The sequence below is a fragment of the Micropterus dolomieu genome, linkage group LG17 (assembly GCF_021292245.1).
Source record: "Micropterus dolomieu isolate WLL.071019.BEF.003 ecotype Adirondacks linkage group LG17, ASM2129224v1, whole genome shotgun sequence".
In the NCBI taxonomy this organism is placed as follows: domain Eukaryota; kingdom Metazoa; phylum Chordata; class Actinopteri; order Centrarchiformes; family Centrarchidae; genus Micropterus; species Micropterus dolomieu.
Window position 1 is genome coordinate 908,921 of NC_060166.1, and position 22,085 is coordinate 931,005.

The window sequence follows — 22,085 nt, forward strand, 5'->3', positions numbered from 1 at the left end:
CCAAAACCAACAGACTCAGGAACAGTTTCTTCCCACAAGCCATCACTCTGATGAACAGCTGATTTCTGACTCAGTGTGTCAGGAACAATTCCTGTGCAATTACCCAGTAACTCTGTCTCTAATCAGCCACCTGTTTACTGGCTAACACTTATTATTTATTCACCATTCTCTATTTCAGAGCTCTTCATACTGTTATATCGTCATATTGTAGATACTGTATACCTAATCTACCTACCTCAACTTCATAACACCTGCACATAATACTTACTTATTTATTCCAGCATCCTTTGCACTATGCTTCATTGCACTGTGTACATGTGTACATGTACTGTATATGTACCTGTACATCACATCCACCTCCGACATGTACACACTCCTGCATCCTTTGCACTCTGCTCACTGCACTACTTGTCAATATGTCTATATTGTTTTTGTTCATAGTGTGTATATTTGTGTTGTCTACACAGAATTCTGTCTGATTTGATTTGATTTTTATTATTGTGATTTTGTATTTTTGTATGAGTAAGCACATTGTGAGCAATATACAATCCAGAGTCAAATTCCTCGTATGTGTACACATACCTGGCAATAAAGCTGATTCTGATTCTGATTGATGCAGTCATCTACCAAAATCTATATAAATTAGAATATTTTAAATGCTTATCATGGCAAATATCAATATATGCTATTCATTTTGAATCATTCTATTTATTAATTACAAAACTAAAAACCAAGTTACAAAACTTGTAATTAATTAGATTTTTTCAGCACTGTTTATCATACGTCTAAAATTATTATTATCAAGGTCAAACTTCAATTAAAATCTGACCAACACTGCTTAAATTAAAAATAAAATGATGTGCATTAACAAACGCTGCTGGCACACTGGATGTCTTCATCATGCCGACCCCTTGCATAAATATTCTGAAAAAAATAAGTCAGCTGGAGAGAAGATTTACATTATCCATTGAGCATATTGTGTTTAATCCACTAGTTTGGATTATCTTTGTTATTAGTTGTGCATGTAAACATAATACCTTGGTATCAAAACCCACCTAAACATTTCCCCACATTCATTTAGGGAGTCCCAGTTTTTGGGGAGGTTCTGGCTCTCCAGATGGCCTTTCAAAGTGGTTCCACAGTTATTTTGTGAAGATCCATTTGTAGAAACATTTTTTTACTTTAATATTAAAGCATTTTTCAGTTTCAGTGACAAAGCCATTGTAATTCAAACTGTTTGCTCTGGGTCTCTACAGGACAGTACCTGTTCGGTGAGAAAGGAGGGCTTATAGGCCCCATCAGTGGATGTGTTGCCAGTGCCCCTCATGGACTTCATATGGGAGACAGCCATACGCAAGATGGTCAGCTTATCAGGTTTTCGGGCCAGGGCGCTGCAGGTAGGGACCATGTCTGACAGCTCAGTGATGTACTGGGTCATTTTGTTGCGCCGGCGTCGCTCAATCTCACTGTGGTTCTCTCTAAAACAGAGAGAAAAGCAGTAAGACACTTGGGGATGTTACAGACCAGGAACCACTTGACTGCCTTGCTTGAACCAATTATCAACAGCTATGATGAATCATGATTTCTCTCCCTCTCCAGTCTGCTGACTATGGTTTACCACAGTTTTTTTCAATGTCCATAATCTACCAGCTTGTGATCTGTTTGTCTAAATTTAAATGCTAGAGGAGGGATTTTACCATTACATCTCACTCTTGTCTGGAGTCTGTAATAAACTGTCAGTTGAATACAATTGCTTGTCAACTTCATGTCAACTGCCCCTTTATTTTGAGATGCATTACTACACTTTTCCACTGAGGGAAAATTAAGCGCTTACAACTACTGGTTGACAGACATGGGCTTTTCACTAGCCGATGCAGATATTTAGAGAGCAAGACACATAATAAGATAATAAGATACATAACGCCAATGTAAATACAAAGACAAGTCATGAGTAATTTTATTATTCCATACAGAGTACAATCTAATGCAGCCTACATGGTTATCTTAGCCAGTAACATGTTGCTTTAGATGGAACTTTGAATTAGAAAATGGGTTATGCTGTAGATTTCAGAATGTGGTATTTAAGGGTGAGCGTTCAGTTTGTCGACATCAGAAAAGCAACATCATTCGACTGCATTATTCTATACATACATACCATTACATAATATATATAACACTAGCCAGTAATGGTTATAGATTAGATCTGCTGTCATTTAGGATGGGGGAACGTGTTAGCCATTAGAAAAGATTATTATCTCAAAGGGACCAGATTAATCAGCCAAACCAGTCACTTCTTACAACACCGTAGGTCCGCCAGCAAGGTCTTTTAAATCCAATTTTCCTTCAGATGCCAGGAGGGACACAAGCTTATGCCAAAAAAGGCTTTAAGAAGCGCCTGCTGTATTTGTAAAAACATTGCACCTATTTGTCACAGTCTGAGACAAATTCCCTGCAGACCCTTACTATACAAACTGACACAGTTCTGAGGATGCAAATTAGTTTTTGTCCCAATGGCTAATAGTTTGGGCAATTTTGATGTCCAAAATAAATAAATCAAAGGCCCCAAAAAAGTGTTTCTCAAATGCTATTATCATCAGTGGGTAAAATCCAAATGAAACACTAGTTGTGTAAGCAGCTCCATCAGGCAGGACGCATCATGTTTAGCCGTTTCACAGACTAACACATATGGTTGGCAAAAGAATGACCCCACAAAAATTTTTCATAACAGTCAATCTAAATTTACAGTATTTCATGATATAAATAAAGCGTGTTCTTACTCTGCATGGTGATGCTTCAGTTGATGAACTGAGTTTGTTGTATTCCCCATCTTTATTTACTCACATTTATAATAAACTATAGACATCATCAGTCTTTCTTTTGGCACTGTCTCACCCACTTTGTGTCCAGAAGTAAGTAGCCAGCAAGTATCACCACACCACTGATGGCTTTGTTTCCACATTTATCCAATAAACTTCTTGACATTTAAGGTTGTTGGGACAGACGAGCTGTTGCTGTTTTTTTGTTTTTCCACAGAATTTTGCGATGCAACAATAGGTCGGTTACTTTCTACATTACGGTCATGAACTCATAAAGTCAGAATATGTGCCCATTCCTTAATTATTTATATTCCTGTATTCGGTAAGGGTCTACCATCAAAAGCATTTTCATAAAACTGTATCTATGGTGAAATAACTATGGTAACCTTCTGCTTTCGATTCTTTCTAAGGTAGGCTACTGCTGCTTTGATACAAGGTTCTCTCTCTCTCTCTCTCCTAGATGCTCTGCCTCTCAGCTAGATCAAATGAATGATTCGTAAGTGATGTTTCCTGATCCCTGATCCATGATCCCTGTGTCAATTGAAAATCCTCTGTGACCTCAGCTGGCTAGGCCTACCTGGCATATCTCTCCTTATCTCCACAAGGAATCTGATCATCATCATACCTAAAGAGAACAGAGGACACAGCATGTAACATAATATACATATATACAGATGAAAAGCATCATGTAGCAGCATCACTATCCGTACCTCTTACATGCAATGGCTGTCACATATTAATGCATGAAAGTAGATGGTTCAAAGTTTGATGGTAACAACATGGGCAAACCTGGACAAAAAAAAAACAGGCTACCAACGGCGTTTGGTGAAAATGAGTGACAGAACAGGAGTATGACTGGGACAAAACTCATCTGCTGATGAAGGCCATGAGGTGCTGAAAGCTCCTGAAAAAGCTGGTATGTGGATCTTGTGTTGAGAGCTTTGTGTCAGACCTAAAATCGTATTTTGGAAATTTCACCATTTGAAATGACCTACTGAAAATTTGTAAGAGAATTCAAACCACATAAATTCAAATAGGTGGTTATTAAAGTCAAATATTTCAATGCATTCATATGCAATTTCAACATTTAACCACTACAAGATTTCAGCACTCTTTTAAATTTCACAATTCAGTCTTTTATCAAAATTATTATTTGCTTCCACAGAAGAACCATTTCTTACAGAATCACAACATCACAGACTTCAGTATTCAGTTTTATAAAGTTTAAATATAAGTCTGTTTACTTAACCTGTCCATTAAAAACAGGGTCACTGGATGGAAAAGGATGGAGTCACTCCTATATTTAAAGTGGTATCTGTATTTTTAAACCTGAGCCTTATTTTCACATACGTTGCGGTCGAAATAACTAGTAGGTACAAAAAAGTGGTTGAAAACATTATGGAAATGCAACCTAGAGAGATGCACCTTTTTGTTGAAAACTAAGATGTCTCTCTGACTAATGTTTCCACCATCGCCTTCCTGCAACAACTCACCTCTCACAAGACTTCAGAGCGAGACATTTGTTTCTTGTTAAAAGAAAGGACCTTACTCTTTAAGAAAAATGTGTATCTCTGTAGGGATCTTTTCCATGATGTTGTCAGACACAGAATAACAATCTGAACCTTTAGTTGGTGTACTTTTGACAGCAGCCATTGCAGCCCATTTCGCAGCTGCTTGCTGACATCTTCTACACCAATTCCAAATCTTTTTGTATCTATTAGTCATTTGAACCCCAACATATGTACAAGTGTCCATGTTTAAAATGACCAGATTTACCCCATAAATATAGTCAAATATCACTAAACTGAAGAATTTGGGCCTGAAATCTGAGAATGTTCTTAGAATCCAGAGAAACTGTAATGTATGATATCCTGTTGATTTACAGCCTGGAGTTTCACAGTGTTGGTGTACAGAAGAGTCCTGCTGTGTCTGAGCTTCCCCCTCTCACCTGTCATGTAACTTTGCTGATGGTACAGCCTAAAAGGTGCACCACAATCCCTTCCCCCAAACAACCCAAAAACACTGTGGGTGGGTCAACTTATATTTCAGTTTCTGTCTCTGTCACACACTGAGAAGCAGGGTGAATCTCCTCGCTATGGGAAACAGAAGTGGACTGTCTATTTAATGGGAATGACATATGCACAAAGTGTTTAAAACAGGAGTAAACCCTTTCACAGTACAAATACAAAGCTTCCCTGTAGCCAAATAATCATACAAGTAATCCTGCAGTCCATTATTAAGAGTGCAGTTCCTCCTGTGTTCAGCAGAGAGCAGCTCCTCCTCTACACTGTCACCATTCAACTTAGCAGAAACAAATCCACTGCCATGTTGTCAGCCCAGAAAGAAAGCACTTACTGTACACACTACACAACATGAGGAAGAAAAGGAAAATAAGTAGAGATAAATTAAATGTGTTGTGATGCAGTGACAGAGAAAGACTTGAGTCCGTCTTTAAAAAAAGGAATACATAAAGGAGTGCTGTATGTTTGATGGAGGGAAATGAAGAGTAAGTCATGAAGTGTCCACACAGCACAATGTTTGTTATGAAAATAGGGTATCTGTAGGGTTGTCAAAGACAAATGTGGACTGTTCAAGTCCTTTTTAATGCTACCTGAAATTCATTCAGACCAATTTAAAACCCAGGAGAACTGATGTTCCAGAAAGTATTGCCTACTGTACTACTAACCCATGTTTGAATTCAAAGACTACAGTGAAAAAATTTATCTAACATTTGTAATATGTTCATTTTAATCTATCGTACCATAGGATAGCTTGAAACAGAAACAGTGTGATCTTTATGAACTAGTTCTAAAAAACATTCAGACAGGATCAACACGCTTTTTGTGGTCTCTCACCTTGAAAATTTGCTAGGTCCCTCTCCGTCTTCATCATCAAAGTCCATTCTGAGAAACAAGCACAGGAAACACAGTTACTTCTTCTAGTAAGGAAGCAAGTTCCATGTGTGTCCATCTGGTAAAATAACTTCAGACAGCGGTAGACAGTAGAAATTGGTTTGGAGGAACAAGGAGTTGATCTTTATTTGGCTCTGCTGCTACAGAGTGACAACTTTGTGTCTGCTGACAAAGAAACCAATAGGTCAACATGTTTATGTGGGCAGCAGTGGGTGGGTCAATACACCTGAGAAAAACTATTCAAGAGCATGCAATAAACAGGACAGTATACAAATATCTGATAAGGATTATTGCTGCATTGTTTGATTTAACAGTAAACGAAGAAGTATAAGACCATTTTTGTGTTGACACTGTACAAAGAACATTACAGTATGACAGTATGTGAGGCCAGAGACAATTTAGAGGAGACATGCCACTCAATCACATCCTCAGTACAAGTCTATGGGGAAAGCCTGTAACGGCATAGATGGCAGTTATCCCGCCGCTCCCACTAGAAAGCCAACTGTCTGCTTTTAACAGCCAAAGCGGGAAACTTAGTTCAGCCAATCGTGTGGTTCCACTGACGTGAGGGTCTGTTTTACTTCTACTGCGCATGCGTGGAAGTGGTGACGCATGCATAGTAGAACTATAACCAGTCGGGAAAAACGCTTTTTAAACCTTATTTTGGTGCAAAGTTATCAAACTTTTTCAGCGATGTTTATTAGATTTATTTCATGTAGTTTTTATGTACCGGTGAGCAGTAAAAGTGCAGTTCTGGCTCTCACTGTCACAGTCCTGTCCTGAGGTTGTCAATGTTATATTATTTTGGCCATGCCTTCTCTGTGTTTTAATTTGTGGTTTCTCTGTTTCTGGGTTTTGGTTCTTGATTCTGAGTTTTGGTTTTTTTATCTACTTTTTAGTTCCGTCATCTGTTGAGTTTAGTTCACTGTGCGTTTACTTATTAATCAGTTCGGTATCTGTTATTTAGTCTGGGTTATTATTTATCTGGTTATTATCTGTGCTTGCCTTAGTTCCTGTCTTATTCTGTAATTGTCTGGTGTTCTGTCTAATCCTAGTTTCAGTCCTGCCTTGCCCCGTTATGTTGTTTTCAACTCCCTGCCTGTGTTCTAGTTCTTGTGTTCTCGTTTAGGTTTTGTCTGTTTTGATCCCTGTGTTACAGTTGGTCGGTGTCTGTTTACATAGGTTTTTGTTATTGTCTGGGGTTAGATTCTTTTGGTAGATATTTTGGTAACATGTGTTCTGTCTGTTCCCCCAGTAATCTGCCTGCCTGCCTGCCTGCCAGTCTCTCTGTTTTTGCCCAGCTGTCCCTCTGGGCCCTTCTCATTTCCACCTCCTCGACTCCTCGATCCTCTACTCCTCGAGGCGCATGTTAGTCCTGCCCACCCGAGATGCGAGCTCACACTGTTAGAGCTGTGATCTCTGTCAGAGCAGCAGAGCAGCTTTTGGCACTAAAGACTACAGATCATTTCTTCACAATCCAGAAACATGTTTGTCAACATTATAACATGTAGAAACATCTCGAGGTTCTAATAAACATTATAGCATCTGTTGGATCATTCACCAGGCTACACAGCAGACTAGGCCTACCATTTTTTTGCGGTGCGCCTTTTGTCTGTAAACAGGAGATCATTACAGCCCTCAGCCTGATCAGATGAGCGTTTCATCATCAGTCCCTTTACAAAATGACACAGTAACATTTATCTCATACAGCCCCAATTACAGCTGTTATCACAGGACTCTACTGTTGGAATGACGTGCAGACTACTTGGGCACTATTAGGCTTTTAAAACATGAAACAGATCAGTGCTGAATGCTCTGCTTGATATGACAGCCTAATAATTTGACTTCAGCAGCTGTTTTGTCACGATTATAGCAGCTGAATTGGTGTGATGCACAGATCGGCTTGGACATTAACGCAACTAATATAGGCCTATACGCATAAATCATCCCCCCCCTCCCCACCAACTAATTATTTTATCAGATTTAGAAACCAGCATCTGCATGGACGTTTTACCCCCACCTCCACCGGTCCCTGTAGCGTTCCAGACGATTTCTTTCTTGTGTGTTATATTGATGTATGAGTGTTTTCTTTAATGATTTACTTTGATGAGTAGAGAGGCTGCGGTCAGTCATTTAAACATTTCCATCCGTGCAGTAATGTCACAGCAAATACCGTGGGACAAAACAGAAAAAACCTGCAGTAATAAACTTGACAGGACAGACAGAGGAAACAGAATTAAACTTTAGCTTCTATAATCACGTTAAGACTCTGATGGAGCTCAGGGTTGATCAGGAGGACGGCTGCTTTACTCCAAACAAACACTCTGTGTGAGACCGTTTGGATGTAAAGAAGAACACAGAACATGACCGAACCGACCACTTTCCTGTACCTGTGAGTTTTGTTCATGCCTGGTGTATTTTGGATTAATAAACCCAGGAACTAGACCTCTGCTCTCAGTGTTGTGCATTTGGGCTCTCTCCTGCTTTGCGCACCCAGCAAACGTGACACTCTCCCCATCTTGGCAACACATCCGGGTAATTTTTTACATTTCTAATTGAATTGTTAAAATTTTATTCACACTCTGATGACAAAATGTACTAAAAAAAAACAAATAAAAAAAACAGATTTCATAGGGTCCTACATTTAAGAAATAAGCTTATTGGAGAATGTCGACAGTAACCTGATTGCTTAAGTGCATGTTATTCTCAGTTTGCATGCATGATCTACCTGACCTGGATTCATGCATCATGGGAACACTGTCTATATATGAAGGGACAATGGAGAGGATGACTGTGTCTGTTGTTACCTTGGGACCTTTACTCAACTACAACCTGGCTCATCTACACACTTAATAAATAAAGCAACAATGGCACTGATAAGCACCATCCCCGTTGTCTCCCTGTGCTATGTTTATTTGCCACATTGCCTAGATTCAGGTCTGTATTATGTATTTATGTTTATGTAGGCCTGTACAAGGGCACTGAATTCATGCACCCCCCTCACACACACACACACACAAAGATAAAAAGCAAGTCTAAAGAAGCACCCTTCATTCCTTTATTGCTGCTCTAACTACTTTCATGCAGAATCTGAAAATGCCATTAACATGTCAAATGGGGCCTTTCGCCCAATGTCAGCTGGGACTGGCTCCAGCCCCCCGCGACAGCGGTTGACGATGGATGGATGGATGTCAAATGGGGTTCCATTTATAATAGAGTTCTGAGATCACTTTCTAAAACCTCTTCATCCAAATTAAAAGACCAAAACAACACACAATTGGTTGTATTGCTTTTTTCTGTTCACAGAAAGGAGGTGCAATATTTGTTAAAGCCAAAATGTGTGTCAAAATACCATTTTAAATTAAATATCCTGGTGCTGCAGAGATGTCCTGGCCCACACATCATATTGGCCCACTGACTCATCTTTGTTTAGTTCAATTAAAATTAGAATAATTATGTAATAATTATGATAATTCCCTCTAGTACTGCAATATCAATCAAAAAAATAGCAATTAAATTATTTTTCAAAATCGCTGTCCTACCAACTAGGGCTGCAACAGTTAATTTGTTAGTTAGGGATGAGCGAGTGTAGCATTATCTGTATCTTTATCTGTGTTAACCATATGAATTATCTGTATCTTATATACATAAGCTGTACTCGGACTGGGCGGGGCCTAACCCGGAAGTGGGTTGGTTGTCTTGAAATGGGCGGGGCTTTAACTGGTATGTTATTTTAAGCATGCAATTGATATGGGTTGATCAGAAATTGTTATATTTACTGCTGATTAGAAAATTATTTACATGACAGCATCAACTATATACAGAACAAGTTTTGCAACAATGAATACAACACATGCGGTTGCAATTATGAAGTAAAATGTAATGAACAAGAGTTTTCATACTCAACATAACTTTATTTTTTTAACTTTTAATTTTTTTATGATCAGTGTGATTTCTATTTTTTTTTATTCTTTTTTATTTTTTTTATTTCCACACCAGGTATATGTGTGTGTGTGTGTGTGTGTGTGTGTGAGAGTGTGAGTGTGAGAGTGAGAGTGAGAGTGAGAGAGAGGGGGGAGGGGAGGGGGCTGTGTTCTACGGATCAAATATTCCGACGCCGTTTTTCAGATCTGCATTGACTTTAATGAAGACCAGTTGTTTCACATGGCTAGGGTCCAAGTTTGCACGCTGTGGACTGACCACATTTCCAGGTGTGCTAAAAACACGCTCAGACTGGACACTTGTAGGTGGACAACTGAGATGCTGCAGTGCAAAGCGTGTAAGATTGGGCCAGCACTGAAGCTTGCCTGACCAGTATTTCACTGCGTCATTGGTAAGGCTGATGTCCCCATCTGCCAGGTAGGCCTCCACATCACCTGATGGTAAATGTGTCCTCATTGGAATAGCCGATTTCTTTTTCTGCAGGAAAGACAAGACTGAAGTGCAGCTGGTGGCAGGTGTCTCTTCTGTGTTTCTTGCAGGTGTAGCCACGGGGTCACAGAGCTCCATCCTGAGGAGTAATGTCCTCTTCAGTGCCTCCACATCAACACTGTTCGGAAAACAGCTAGCCTTATATCTGGGGTCAAGGAGAGCGGCAAGCAGAAAGGTGGAGTTTGCAAAAATTGGTTTGAAACACCATTTTAGTTCTTTGCTCAGATAGCTGCCAGTTTCCTTGCTGCTGTGCTTAACCTTTCCCTGGACTCAGCTGCAACATCTTGTCCCAGCCCCACTGTGGCATCCTGATCATCATCACCAGCCATGAACTGATCAGATTCATCCTCAGATTCCTCACCAGCATGCAGAGACCTGATGATGGAGCACAGGCCATGCAGGAGGGGGATGACCTCAGAGATGGAGGCGCTGTGTTTTGAGAGGGCCCGTGTGCCCTCCTCAAAAGGACTAAGAACAGTGAGCATGTGTGATGCTAACCCCCACTCATTTGGATAGATGATTGTTGGAGCTTTACCCATGTTAGAGTCCTGTGCCATAATCTGCACAGCGCTGCGCTGCTCCACCGGCCGCTGGAGCATGTAGAACGTATAGTTCCGCCTTGTTTTTACATCTGTTATGAGCGTGTGCTGGGGGAGGTTCAACTGTGTTTGCAGCTCATGTAGTCTGTTGCTGGCTTTGCTTGAGCGATGAACATGGCCAGATATGCTCCTGGCTTTGGAGAGAAGGGATGTCACAAGCCTGTCCTTCTCCAGTGCTTTGATCACCACCAAGTGAAGCGTATGGGACACGCAACGGATGTGCCCATATTCAGCCAAAGCTTTCACCATGTTCGCTGCATTATCTGAAACAACAAACCGTATTGTGACAGACTGACCAACAGACTCTTCCCGCTCTCTCATCTTTTCCTTAAGGCAGCACAGAATGTTGTTTGATGTGTGCTCAATGTCCAGCACGCCAACATTTAGCAGCCCTGCTTTCCTCTGTGCTGAAGCTTCCTCTACACGCTCACACCAGTGCCCAGTAAGACAGAGATATGCATGTGCGTTGTGATTGCTGGCCCAGAGATCTGTAGTGAGGTTGAGGACACCTCCTTCAGCTGCCTTAAGTGACTGGACCAACTCCCCTCTCATTGCCTCATACAGCTCAGGCACTACAGTTCGACTGAAATAGTGCCTCGATGGGATCTTATACTTGGTCTCTAAAAAGCCAACACGTGTCTTGAAGCCTCTCCTCTCCACCACAGAGAAAGGTTCAAGATCAGTGCAGATCATTTTACCAATCATCTCTGTAATTTGTTTTGACCGGGGATGGTTTGCTGAGAATGGCTGCTTTTGCTGCAAATGCAGTGAGTATTGGTGAAGAGGAATGTGAGCCCTTAGCAGCACCCAGCTGAACACCAGTGACCAGAGAAGGAAGAGGAGAGGAGGGGGAGGTGGCTGATACAGTGGGATTTCTCATGTGATGAACATATAGCAGATGGTTATGTAGAGATGTTGTGTTGTAATGTTTTGCATAGGAAGTGTTTGTGTGTGTGTAGTTTAATTTGTAATATTATTTGAAATAATTTATTTATACCACAACTTCCTTTATTTTTTTATGAAATACCGCAAGAAAGTGTCAGACACTCAGTGCGTGAAGTAAAAAAACTGGTTAGAGCCAGCTGACGGTTTAAAAAAGAAACGCAACGCGAGTCGCATTCTACCAAGCACCACGTCTGAACAAACCCCACGTTTGCCAGAACTCTACTGGTGAATAAGTAAGTAGTACTACAAACCGAAGTAAAAAACAAACCTGAAGCTGAAGAAACCCTAAACGTTAACGGAAAAGACCCGCGAACCTGAGTGACTGAGGGAGAGACAGAGAGAGAGCTGTTCTCTTCTCAGTGTTCTGTGTGTGAGTAAGCAGAGCGGGACACAGCAACACAATAAATCTGTATGTGTGTAGGGGAGGGGCGCTGTGACTAGCCTATCACAGAACACAGTCACAGTCAGCTACCCAATGAGGATTTTTAGTCAATCCGAGCACAGATATTGACTGATATTACTCGTATAATACTCGTACTCGGCAAAAGTGCTTTATCCGTACCGGATACTTCAGCCGAGTATCCGGCTCAACTCTACTATCTATAATAAAAAAGTTTATTTTTATACTGCATTATGTCATGGTATCTTGGTATGGTCTCAACATAACACTATATTAGGGATAATCTTTGTTTATTTCTTAAAATAACGGGGGAAAATTATTTTTTATTGACCAATATATCGATCAATCCAACTGAATCTCATGGTATAGGCCACGCCCATTTCCATCTATAATTTTTATTTTTATTTTTTCACAAAATTCGCAAAAAAATATTTTAATCAACTCCTCTGAAACAGCAAGTCGGCATCAAACTTGCCATGGACCATCTCTGGACAAACCTGATAAAGGCTTGTGCTCTCCAGATTGATACGTGAAAAACTGTTGGAATTATAAGCTAACAAATGTTTGCACAAAACGCTAAAAACAGCAAATCATGTCATATCTTCGGTTTGGAATGGCCGATCGACACCAATCTTGGGGACCTTAAAGTGGGGAGCAAATTAATTACTTAAAAATCATACAATGTGATTTTCTGGATTTTTGTTTTAGATTCCATCTCTCCAGGTGAAGTGTACCTATGATAAAAATTACAGACCTCTTTGTAAGTAGGAAAACCTGTAAAATCAGCAGTGTATCAAATACTTGTTCTCCCCACTGTAAGTGGCACGCCCTCCAGGGGGGGCTGTATGAAATTTGGTGTATATCGGCCAAAACATGGCGCTTTTAATCACATATCAAATAACACTCCCATAGACATGCATTCATTTTAGATCTCCGTAGCCACAAGTCCGTTTAATTTGAAACTGTGGACTGACTATGGGGCACGGCTGGCGCTGCTTACAACTGCTTGCAGTTCTAGTTATTATTATTATTGTAAGACAAACATGCCTGATACTTTTACAGTCACCCCCAGGCCTACATGCTTGCAGCTAGTAATGATTCAACAGTTGGTCCCCCTCCTCCCCGTCACGGGAAAAAAAAACTGAGCTCCTCCGAAAGCTATGTGTAGTTCACACACTGATGTGGTTATGAGATTTTTGGAAATAACACTATGAACGCCATATCAAGGCTAACCACCTGGGAATTTGGAATTGTTAATGTCTCCTTGCAATAAAAATTAGAACAAAGCTTACATGTGAATCATATCTCTATATTGGTTGGAACAGATTGACCAAAATGCTAATAAAAATGATTATTTATTTATTCATTATTATTAGTTAGAAAACACTAAAATGGTTAATGACTAAAACTAAAATCAGACTAAAATACCCAGACATTTATATGTATAAAAAATATAAAGTGGACTACATATGACAAAAACTAACAAGGACATTTGACACAGGATTAAGACTAAATGTTAAAATGGCTGATAAAATCAACACTATATCACACATCTGCTGCGACTTGTACACAAGAAAGTGACAAGCTGAAGTATGACAACGTTTTGCAGGAAACCGCAATAACAGGTCAAATTTGCAGGAAATTGGTCAAAATTGCAAGTCACACTAAATTCACAGGGATGTGTTGGATTTGTGTTAATGGTGGGGCTGTGAATTTTAATCATGATTTCGATTTTTGGCTTCCAACAATTTTAAAAACAAGGTGATCAAAATAAAACGATTATTGTGTCGCATTGCTGTTTTGCAATGAAGCTTGTTTGTCTTGTGTTTTAAATCCAGCCCTCCATTTACTTTACAGTAGCGCCCCCTGCCCCTCCCTAAAAACCCAAACTCCGTCATCCAGGCTGTGATGTTTAGTTCAGCTGGAGCCAACATGACGAATGGTGGTTATAATTGCTACAACTTGCAAGTCACCATTATTGGCTTTAGCCTATGGCATTTTACGTGGCAGAAATGAGCTATTTGGGGGAATGCATAATCTTTTGTTTTAATTACGCATTCAATTTTAAAAGTTCAATAAATGCATAATGTTTCAATAAGTCAATCAGTAATTGTGTTAATATTCATGATTTCAAAATAATCATAATTATAATTTTTGCCATAATCGAGCAGCCCTAGTTAATAGTTACGATCGCAACATCACAAAATCCTCAAGGGACTGATTAGCGACACTTCACCCCAACTACTATTAGGTAAATTACTATACACAATGCTCTCTCACTATCACACTTTTAGACCAGGGATCACGTTAACCAAATATTCTATGTCATTGATTCTTTTACAACGACGGAAATACCTGAAGGTTGTCCGTCATTTTGACAAACAAAGACAAAGGGCAATCTACCGCAATGTTTAGCAACTCACATGCAACACTGTCACTACCCACCTGTAGTAGACCCACAGTCCAGTGGGTGGCAATATACATATTAATTAGCTATTGTTTAGTAATCATGACCTCGTTGTCTAGCTGGCTTTAGCCATTTTATTGGTAGGATATATATCGCTGGAACATGAAAAGTGTCTTTGTTCCTCTTTTCTCTCCATGTCATGAGAAATGCATAATCAGTAATTTCTGTGTATTAAATGTTAGTATGGTGGAGTTGGTTTTGAAAGTTAAATGCTATTCAATAGGCTATGTCATCACTACCATTAACAAATTTAAACTAAGATGACTGGTAATATTAGATTATGCCGGAAATTTTACAAACCAAATCAAAATGACGGACAAGAGTCTAATGCAGCCTCTGCTTTAGACAAACGTTACACAGTACACTGTATACTTAAATAATTATTTGTAGCTACAGCACATGAAAGTTGTGTCATCTGCAAAAAAAATAAACCAATCCTCATTATCGCTGCTCCTCAGACATCAATCATAAATGACATGTTGTTCCTTTCAACACTGCGACAGTGAGATAGACCCAAACAAAAATTTATCAGCTTCTGGGGACTGATGGGTACTATTTGCAGATTGTGCTATAAAAAACATTTTGAACCCCTGATATTTGTAGTGGCTCATTTCCACAGCAGTTCAGCATTGAAAATACTCACCCTCCTGATCTCCTCTTGCCCCCACGGCCTGGCACGGCTCCTCCCATCCTCACCTGGCCAGCCCCAACTGCTCCCGGCATAGCTACTGTCCCTGGCAACTCACTGCCCATCTCTGGAAGATACAACAGTAACAGCAGAGCATTAGAACGAGTGTCCGTTCTAATGCTCTAGGACTACCATTAAACTCAGTGTCTCACATTTGTAGAATTTAAACAAACAAGTTCTGTTTTACATGGTTTTGTGTTTTAGCAGCTCTTCTTGAGCGGGCTTCATCAGTCAAATATTGTTAAAGCCCCCCTTCAGTGTATTTTACACATTTTCCTTACAATGTTGATTACCCACATAGTTTGCCAAATATTTTTTGACAAATAGCTTAATTTTGTGCTCAAAGTTGCAAAAGTTGCTTGGTTGTTAAAACGGGGTGGTGACGTATGACTATAGTAATTCCATAAATCATACGTCATTCTCCAAGCTTGTGCAGGTGCACTGTCATGCCTCCTTAAAAAACTGTCACGCCTCGTTAAGTCAGAGCATCAAAGCGATAAACATCGTTGTGAGCCAGCTAACCAATTTATCATGTCATTTACTTAGAACTTACAGTAGGTATGTTCATTATGGCATCTGTGCATGCGGTGTTGGAGGACAGATGACAGGCCGCACTTTCACCTGCCACTGTCTTCTACACAGTCTGCAACATGCATTATACTGACGGCCGTTTTACCAATGCACATGGATACCTTCACTGATGCTTCTGGCTGTTGTGTATTTGCTTGTTCTGCTCTGGCTCTGGTAAAGAACAATCTCCACATAAACAAAGGTTGGTGTACAGATGTCACAGTGTTGAAGAAATCATGCAGCCCTCACTTAAGGCTTGTGCAGACTACACGACTTTCAGCATTGGCCGACTTGTGACAGGAGTCTTCAAGTCGTTACAGCGTTAACACTACGTGATTGATAGTAGACAGGGGTCACACACTACACGAGCTGACAGGGGCTGTGTCACCTGACGCTGTTCTCAAAACCACATTTTTTCAAGAAAAAACACATGAAATGTGAAACCTGTACACAAAACAGCTGTTGTTTGTTATTATAAAGACAGCAATTATAAAAACAAAGAATATGGATGAAAGAATGGATTAGCACACTCAGGTAGCAGGGATTGTCTGAGCTACAGAGAGAGCTGGAGGGGAGTAAAGTGTTTTGAGGTGAAAAAGTAGCTGCCAGCTCTGCCAGCTGCCTGCTCCCACTGGCTGAAAGTGGATGTCGAGTCGGCCAACTCTTCCAGATATTTGGCATGCTAGATATCTGGCAGACTCCGGCAATGTGTCAGAAATGTGTCGGGGGGCTGTTGTGATGTGTCATTGTGTAGTTCACACATAATGACTGCCGACTGCTGATTTACCCCCGATCACAGACTGACAGTCACCAAGCTTGCCGAGTGGCAAATCGGGCTAAAAATCGTGTAGTGTGAACTAGGCTTTACACTTACAGTTTTTGTAAGGACATGGGTGTGCAGACTAAAACCTTCTGCCCATACAACAACCAAAAACCCTGGTTCACAGCAAAACTCAGGCAGCTTCGTCAGACCTTAGAGGAGGGACAGAGGGACAGAGTCCTGTATAACCAGGCCTGGAACACACTGACTAAAGAGATCAAAGCAGCTAAGAGGAGCTACGCCGAAAAGCTAGAAAACAGCTTCACAGCCAGCGACCCTGTGTCAGTGTTGAGAGGCCTGCAGACACTCACGAACTACACTGCTGGTACTCAACAACTGGCTGATGAGTTGACTGTTTTTTACTGTAGGTTACCTGTACTGTCACCTTCCCCCACTGCCACACTGTCACCCCCCCTCTCTGACCCCTCACCTGCACTCAAGATCTGAGAAGAGGATGTGAGCCATCTCTTCCAGAGGCAGAAGATCAGGAAGGCTCCTGGCCCCGACGGTGTGTCTCCATCCTGCCTGAAAATTTGTGCAGACCATCTGGCCCCCATCTTCCTCCGCACCAAAGTTACCCAGCTCACGGTGCCAGCCTCCTCTGTCAGTGGATCACAAACTTCCTCACTGACAGGAGTCAGCAGGTGAGGCTGGGGAACATCACATCCAGCACCCGGACTATTAGCACTAGAGCCCGACCGATTTATTGTTTAGCAGATATTATCAGCCAATATAAGCTACTTGCAGATGCACCTGCGTCCGCGTTTATAACAAGCCGATATGACCAAAAAGAGAAACAGAGAGTCGGATCTTTCCCTCAATTCATGAGTGTTGCATAATAATAATAATCCTTATTTGTAGAGCACTTTTCAAAAACAAGTTACAAAGTGCTTTAACAAGTGTAAAGAATAATACAAAAAAACAAGATAAGAGCATGAAAAATTTATATAAAATTAGTAAAATACTATAAAATAAAAGGGATAAAATAAAGTCAAATAAGATCGGGAAAGGCTCTCCTATAAAAGTATGTTTTAAGAAGGGACTTAAAAGAGTTCACTGACTCAGCCGACCTTATTTCCTCGGGCAGGCTGTTCCAGAGCCTCGGGGCCCTGACAGCAAACGCTCTGTCCCCTTTAGTTTTCAGTCGAGACTCTGGAACAGACAACAGACCTCTGCCCGAGGATCTCAAGGTACGTGCTGGTGCGTATGGGACTAAAAGGTCAGAAATATAACAAGGCGAGAGGCCATGCATAGTTTGCCCACCAGAGGGTGCGCTGCAGCTCCGCTGTTAACAACACTGCAGCACCACAGAACAAAACACCAGCTGACCAGTCTACCGGAGCTCAGAGCCGGCTCTGCCGGAGCTACGGTGAGTAGCTCCTGATAGCTCTCACACTCAGTGTTCCCAGTGAGTTGGTCTTTTGTTACGTCAATTACATGACTTTAATATTAATAAAAATACCCCTTATCCCTTTTCCTCTTTGAAGACCTGACCCAAACCCTCTCGTTTTTCACTTCCCTCTCCAGGCTCACACCAGTGTGTTTAATTAGGGTACGGTTAGTTACGGTCCAAAGGCGTTGGAGGCTACGTTTCTGACAGACATGACTGTAGATTTATTTTTGAAACAGTTTGGCAGTTCTAGCGACCGGTCCTCTCATTTCTCTCTAATTTATTACTTCTAAATAGTTTCTAACATCGCCAACTGTAGATAATGCTGCCTATTGCTAAATTAGCCACAAAGCTAATGCAGTGTTTATCAGTGGAGTAGTTTAACATTAAAGAGCAATTACACTGTAGTGTCTGTAGTTGCAGTCGGCGTGTCAGAAATGATTAAACCAGAGGGAAACTTAATAAACGTGAGCTGAACAAGTATCTAACACACAGTTGCAGGTCCTCGTTGTAGACCGTTTAGTAGTATTAGATTAATTCAAGGGCATTATATGTAAGGCAATAACTACTGCATTATAAATAATATATATAATTATTTGCCTATGTAGGAGAGTCCTGTTTATCATTATTATGATAGCAATGACATGAGAGATGATAAATTATATTATTTTTAGTAGTAGTACTACAACACAACACACTGAGAGTATGTGTTGAGAGGTGTTAATTTCTGTATTTTGTGTTCTCTTTGTAAAACGGACAGATTTTGTTGTCCATTCTACTATTTCTAACAATACAAGTTTATTTTTAAACTGCATTATGTCATGGTATCTTGGTGAGGTCTCAACATAACAAATATTAGGGATAAAATTTGTTTATGTTATGCTTTTCTTAAAATAATGGGAAAAAAGAATATCGGCCTATATGTTGGCTATCAGATTTTAAAATCCTCAAATATCGAAATCTATATCGGACTTGAAAATCCCATATCGGTCGGCTCTAATTAGCGCTGGCGCCCCGCAGGGGTGTGTGCTCTCCCCACTGCTCTTCTCCCTCTACACCAACGACTGCACCACTGAGACCCATCTGTCAAACTCCTGAAGTTCGCTGACGACACAACGGTCATCGGCCTCATCCGGGACGGTGATGAGTCGGCCTACAGACGGGAGGTTGATCAGCTGGCTCTCTGGTGAGGTCAGAACAACGTGGAGCTTAACACGCTCAAAACTGTGGAGATGATCGTGGACTTCAGGAGGAGGACCCCCCACTCTGCCCCCCATCACCATACTCAACAGCCCTGTGTCTGCTGTGGAATCCTTCGGGTTTTTGGGATCCACTATATCCCAGGACCTAAAGTGGGAGCCCAACACTGACACCATCATCAAGAAGGCCCAGCAGAGGATGTACTTCCTGCGCCAGCTCAGGAAGCTCAACCTGCCTAAGGACCTGCTGATCCACTTCTACACAGCCATCATCCAGTCTGTCCTCTGCAAGTCCATCACTGTCTGGTTTGGATCTGCCACCAAAAAGGACAGGAGCAGACTACAACGGACAGTCAGGACTGCAGAAAAGATCATCGGTGCCAACCTGCCCTCCATTCAGGATTTATACATTTCTAGAGTCAGGAAACAGACAGGAAACATCACTGCAGATCCATCTCACCCCGGACACAACCTGTTCCAGCTTCTCCCCTCTGGTAGGCGCTACAGAGCACTGTACGCCAAAACCAACAGACTCAGGAACAGTTTCTTCCCACAAGCCATCACTCTGATGAACAGCTGAACAGCTGGCTAAAACTTATTATTTATTCACCATTCTCTATTTCAGAGCTCTTCATACTGTTATATTGTCATATTGTAGATACTGTATACCAAATCCACCTACCTCAACTTCATAACACCTGCACATAATACTTATACATTCCCGCATCATTTCCACTATGCTCACACTTTCTTTTTATACATAATAATGATAATAATCTCCTGCATTCTTTGCATTCTGCTCATTGCACTATTGTCTCAATCTGTCTGTATTGTTTTTGTTTATAATGTGTATATATATGTGTTCTCTATACTGTAGCCTGTGTGTGATTTTATGTGTGTGTGATTATTGTATTATTGTATAAGTAAGCATATCGTGAGCAATGTGCAGTCCTGTGTCATTCCTCGTATGTGTACACATACCTGGCAAACAAAGCTGATTCTGAATCAGTCAGAACACATTAGAAAAGGCTTCTAATACTTTGATGGAACACAATAAGCCATACAGATACTGCTGTATAATAAAACAAAGGCAGGTTTTACATCACCAGTGCCAATTAATGAAAATGATATTTAAAGATATCGTGGTTATACTTCACATGTTTTTAATGAATGGTAAGCTAAATGTTTACATTGTTGGGCACTTTGTAAAACTTTAAAAGGTCACCTGTGGAGTTTTTGACCACTAGTTTTGCTAGCAGCTAATGCTGGATGAGCAGGTCACTGTTTACTTTATCTTCTGAATGTGCACATTGATGCACATTTCCAAGCATGCAGCGAGACGATACAGATCATATTCCTGCTGATGGTTTCAAGTTATTCCACTGATGGTGGATGTAGGTCATAGAAATGTGCCAACAAATGCAGAGAAGAAAACAGTTAGCTAATTTACAAGGCTGTGAACATTGTGTGTTTCAAAATATAAAAATAATACTAAAATTCTGTTTTGTGGATGTGTTATTAGCAAGGAAATGTATTTAACACTTGTTTAGGTCCCAAGTATTATGCACACGTTTCCCATTCTATACTTAAAATCTATACATAAATATTGAGTTAAATTATGAAAATCTCACCTTATACTTTAGTACTGGAAAGGAACGCTGGTTCTGAAAGTCTATATTAGTCTGTTGTTAGCACCATATTCCATAGGTGGAATGGGATCTGTAGAGCAATCCACACAGACCTACATAGTGTACCCTGAGGCTCTTTAGCTGCCTCGATACCAAATTCTATCTGATGATGTTTTAGAAACACATATGTATATATCCTCCACAGGCCACTGAGTAAGCTTTTATTCAGTAATGAAGGCTTTAAAATATGTGCTCCACTCAATGTGAAGCCACTGTGCTTTGTCGTTATGGCTGAGAGGATTATACTGCGTGCCAGTTCTCATATTTACCTCTCTCACTGCCACTGCATTACTTTCCTTCTCGCTCATCCACAAATCCATTCTGTTTGCCTTGCTGTTTTCCCCTCCATCTCTCCGCTCAATTGACTCACTCACTCATTCAGCCAGATGCAATGGATAAGGCCAAACAAACGCTCCGGCATGCCCCAGTGCAACAAGTTAGTTAATATTTGATACAGTGTGCATTCCCCCTACATCTTTGCTTCCACAGACACATACACATACTCACACTGCAGGGCATGACCTTCCAAGGCACAGTCTCCTATCAATCATTCATGAAGTGGATTTAGGTGACACAAAGTTATAAATAATCGGATCAAGAGACAGCTTCGTCTGACAATCAGTGTGGCCATTCGGCTTGGTGGGAACAGCACTGCTGCCTTTCTCCAAGCAGTCCAAACAGGCACTCTATTCCACAACTGATACACAGCCCACAGTGCTTTCCAACATTCAAAGTGTTGAGCCAAAAAGAAATACATTGGCTTTTTAAGCAAGCCTCACTGGTCAACTTTCCAGGTAAATTATTTCCAAGTTCTTCTCCCATGTCTCTGTGTTAACTGCTGGGCTAACTGTGTCAAAACCTATTTCTGAATGTGAATATATTAAAGCCGGCCTCTTTTTTTAATCCTCTAAAATATTAGATTTAACATTGCAATGTCTATTCAGGGCTCGACAATAATGGCCCGATGGCCCGGGGCCAGTAAAAAGTAACGTCGGGCCAGTGCAAAAGCATTAGTATTTTAATAAAATATATTAGAAACTCAACATATCATGCTAATGATAGTGCTATTATAATTCTATTCCAGCAATCTGGTAGAAATATTGCTTTAAACGTAGTTTCAAGTGTCTAAATGGAAATTGCGAATTATGTGTGTGTAACAC

At 40.7% G+C, this 22,085-nt stretch overlaps 1 protein-coding gene and 1 long non-coding RNA gene across 2 annotated transcripts in view; one reads left to right on the forward strand and one right to left on the reverse strand.

Annotated features, from left to right (window-relative positions):
* The window catches only part of LOC123985537, a 21,697-nt gene extending 20,260 nt beyond the window's left edge, over nucleotides 1-1,437 (forward strand). The window contains exon 3 of the long non-coding RNA XR_006828699.1: nucleotides 1,257-1,437. This is a non-coding gene — a long non-coding RNA (uncharacterized LOC123985537). The remainder of the gene's footprint in view (nucleotides 1-1,256) is intronic.
* arnt2 (aryl-hydrocarbon receptor nuclear translocator 2) overlaps nucleotides 1-22,085 on the reverse strand; it is a 72,794-nt gene that overhangs the window by 38,942 nt on the left and 11,767 nt on the right. Inside the window, exons 2-4 of the mRNA XM_046073131.1 lie at nucleotides 15,214-15,325; nucleotides 5,672-5,719; nucleotides 1,265-1,478 (exon numbers count right to left, since the gene is read on the reverse strand). Coding sequence (XP_045929087.1) covers nucleotides 1,265-1,478; nucleotides 5,672-5,719; nucleotides 15,214-15,325 — 374 coding nt within the window. The remainder of the gene's footprint in view (nucleotides 1-1,264; nucleotides 1,479-5,671; nucleotides 5,720-15,213; nucleotides 15,326-22,085) is intronic.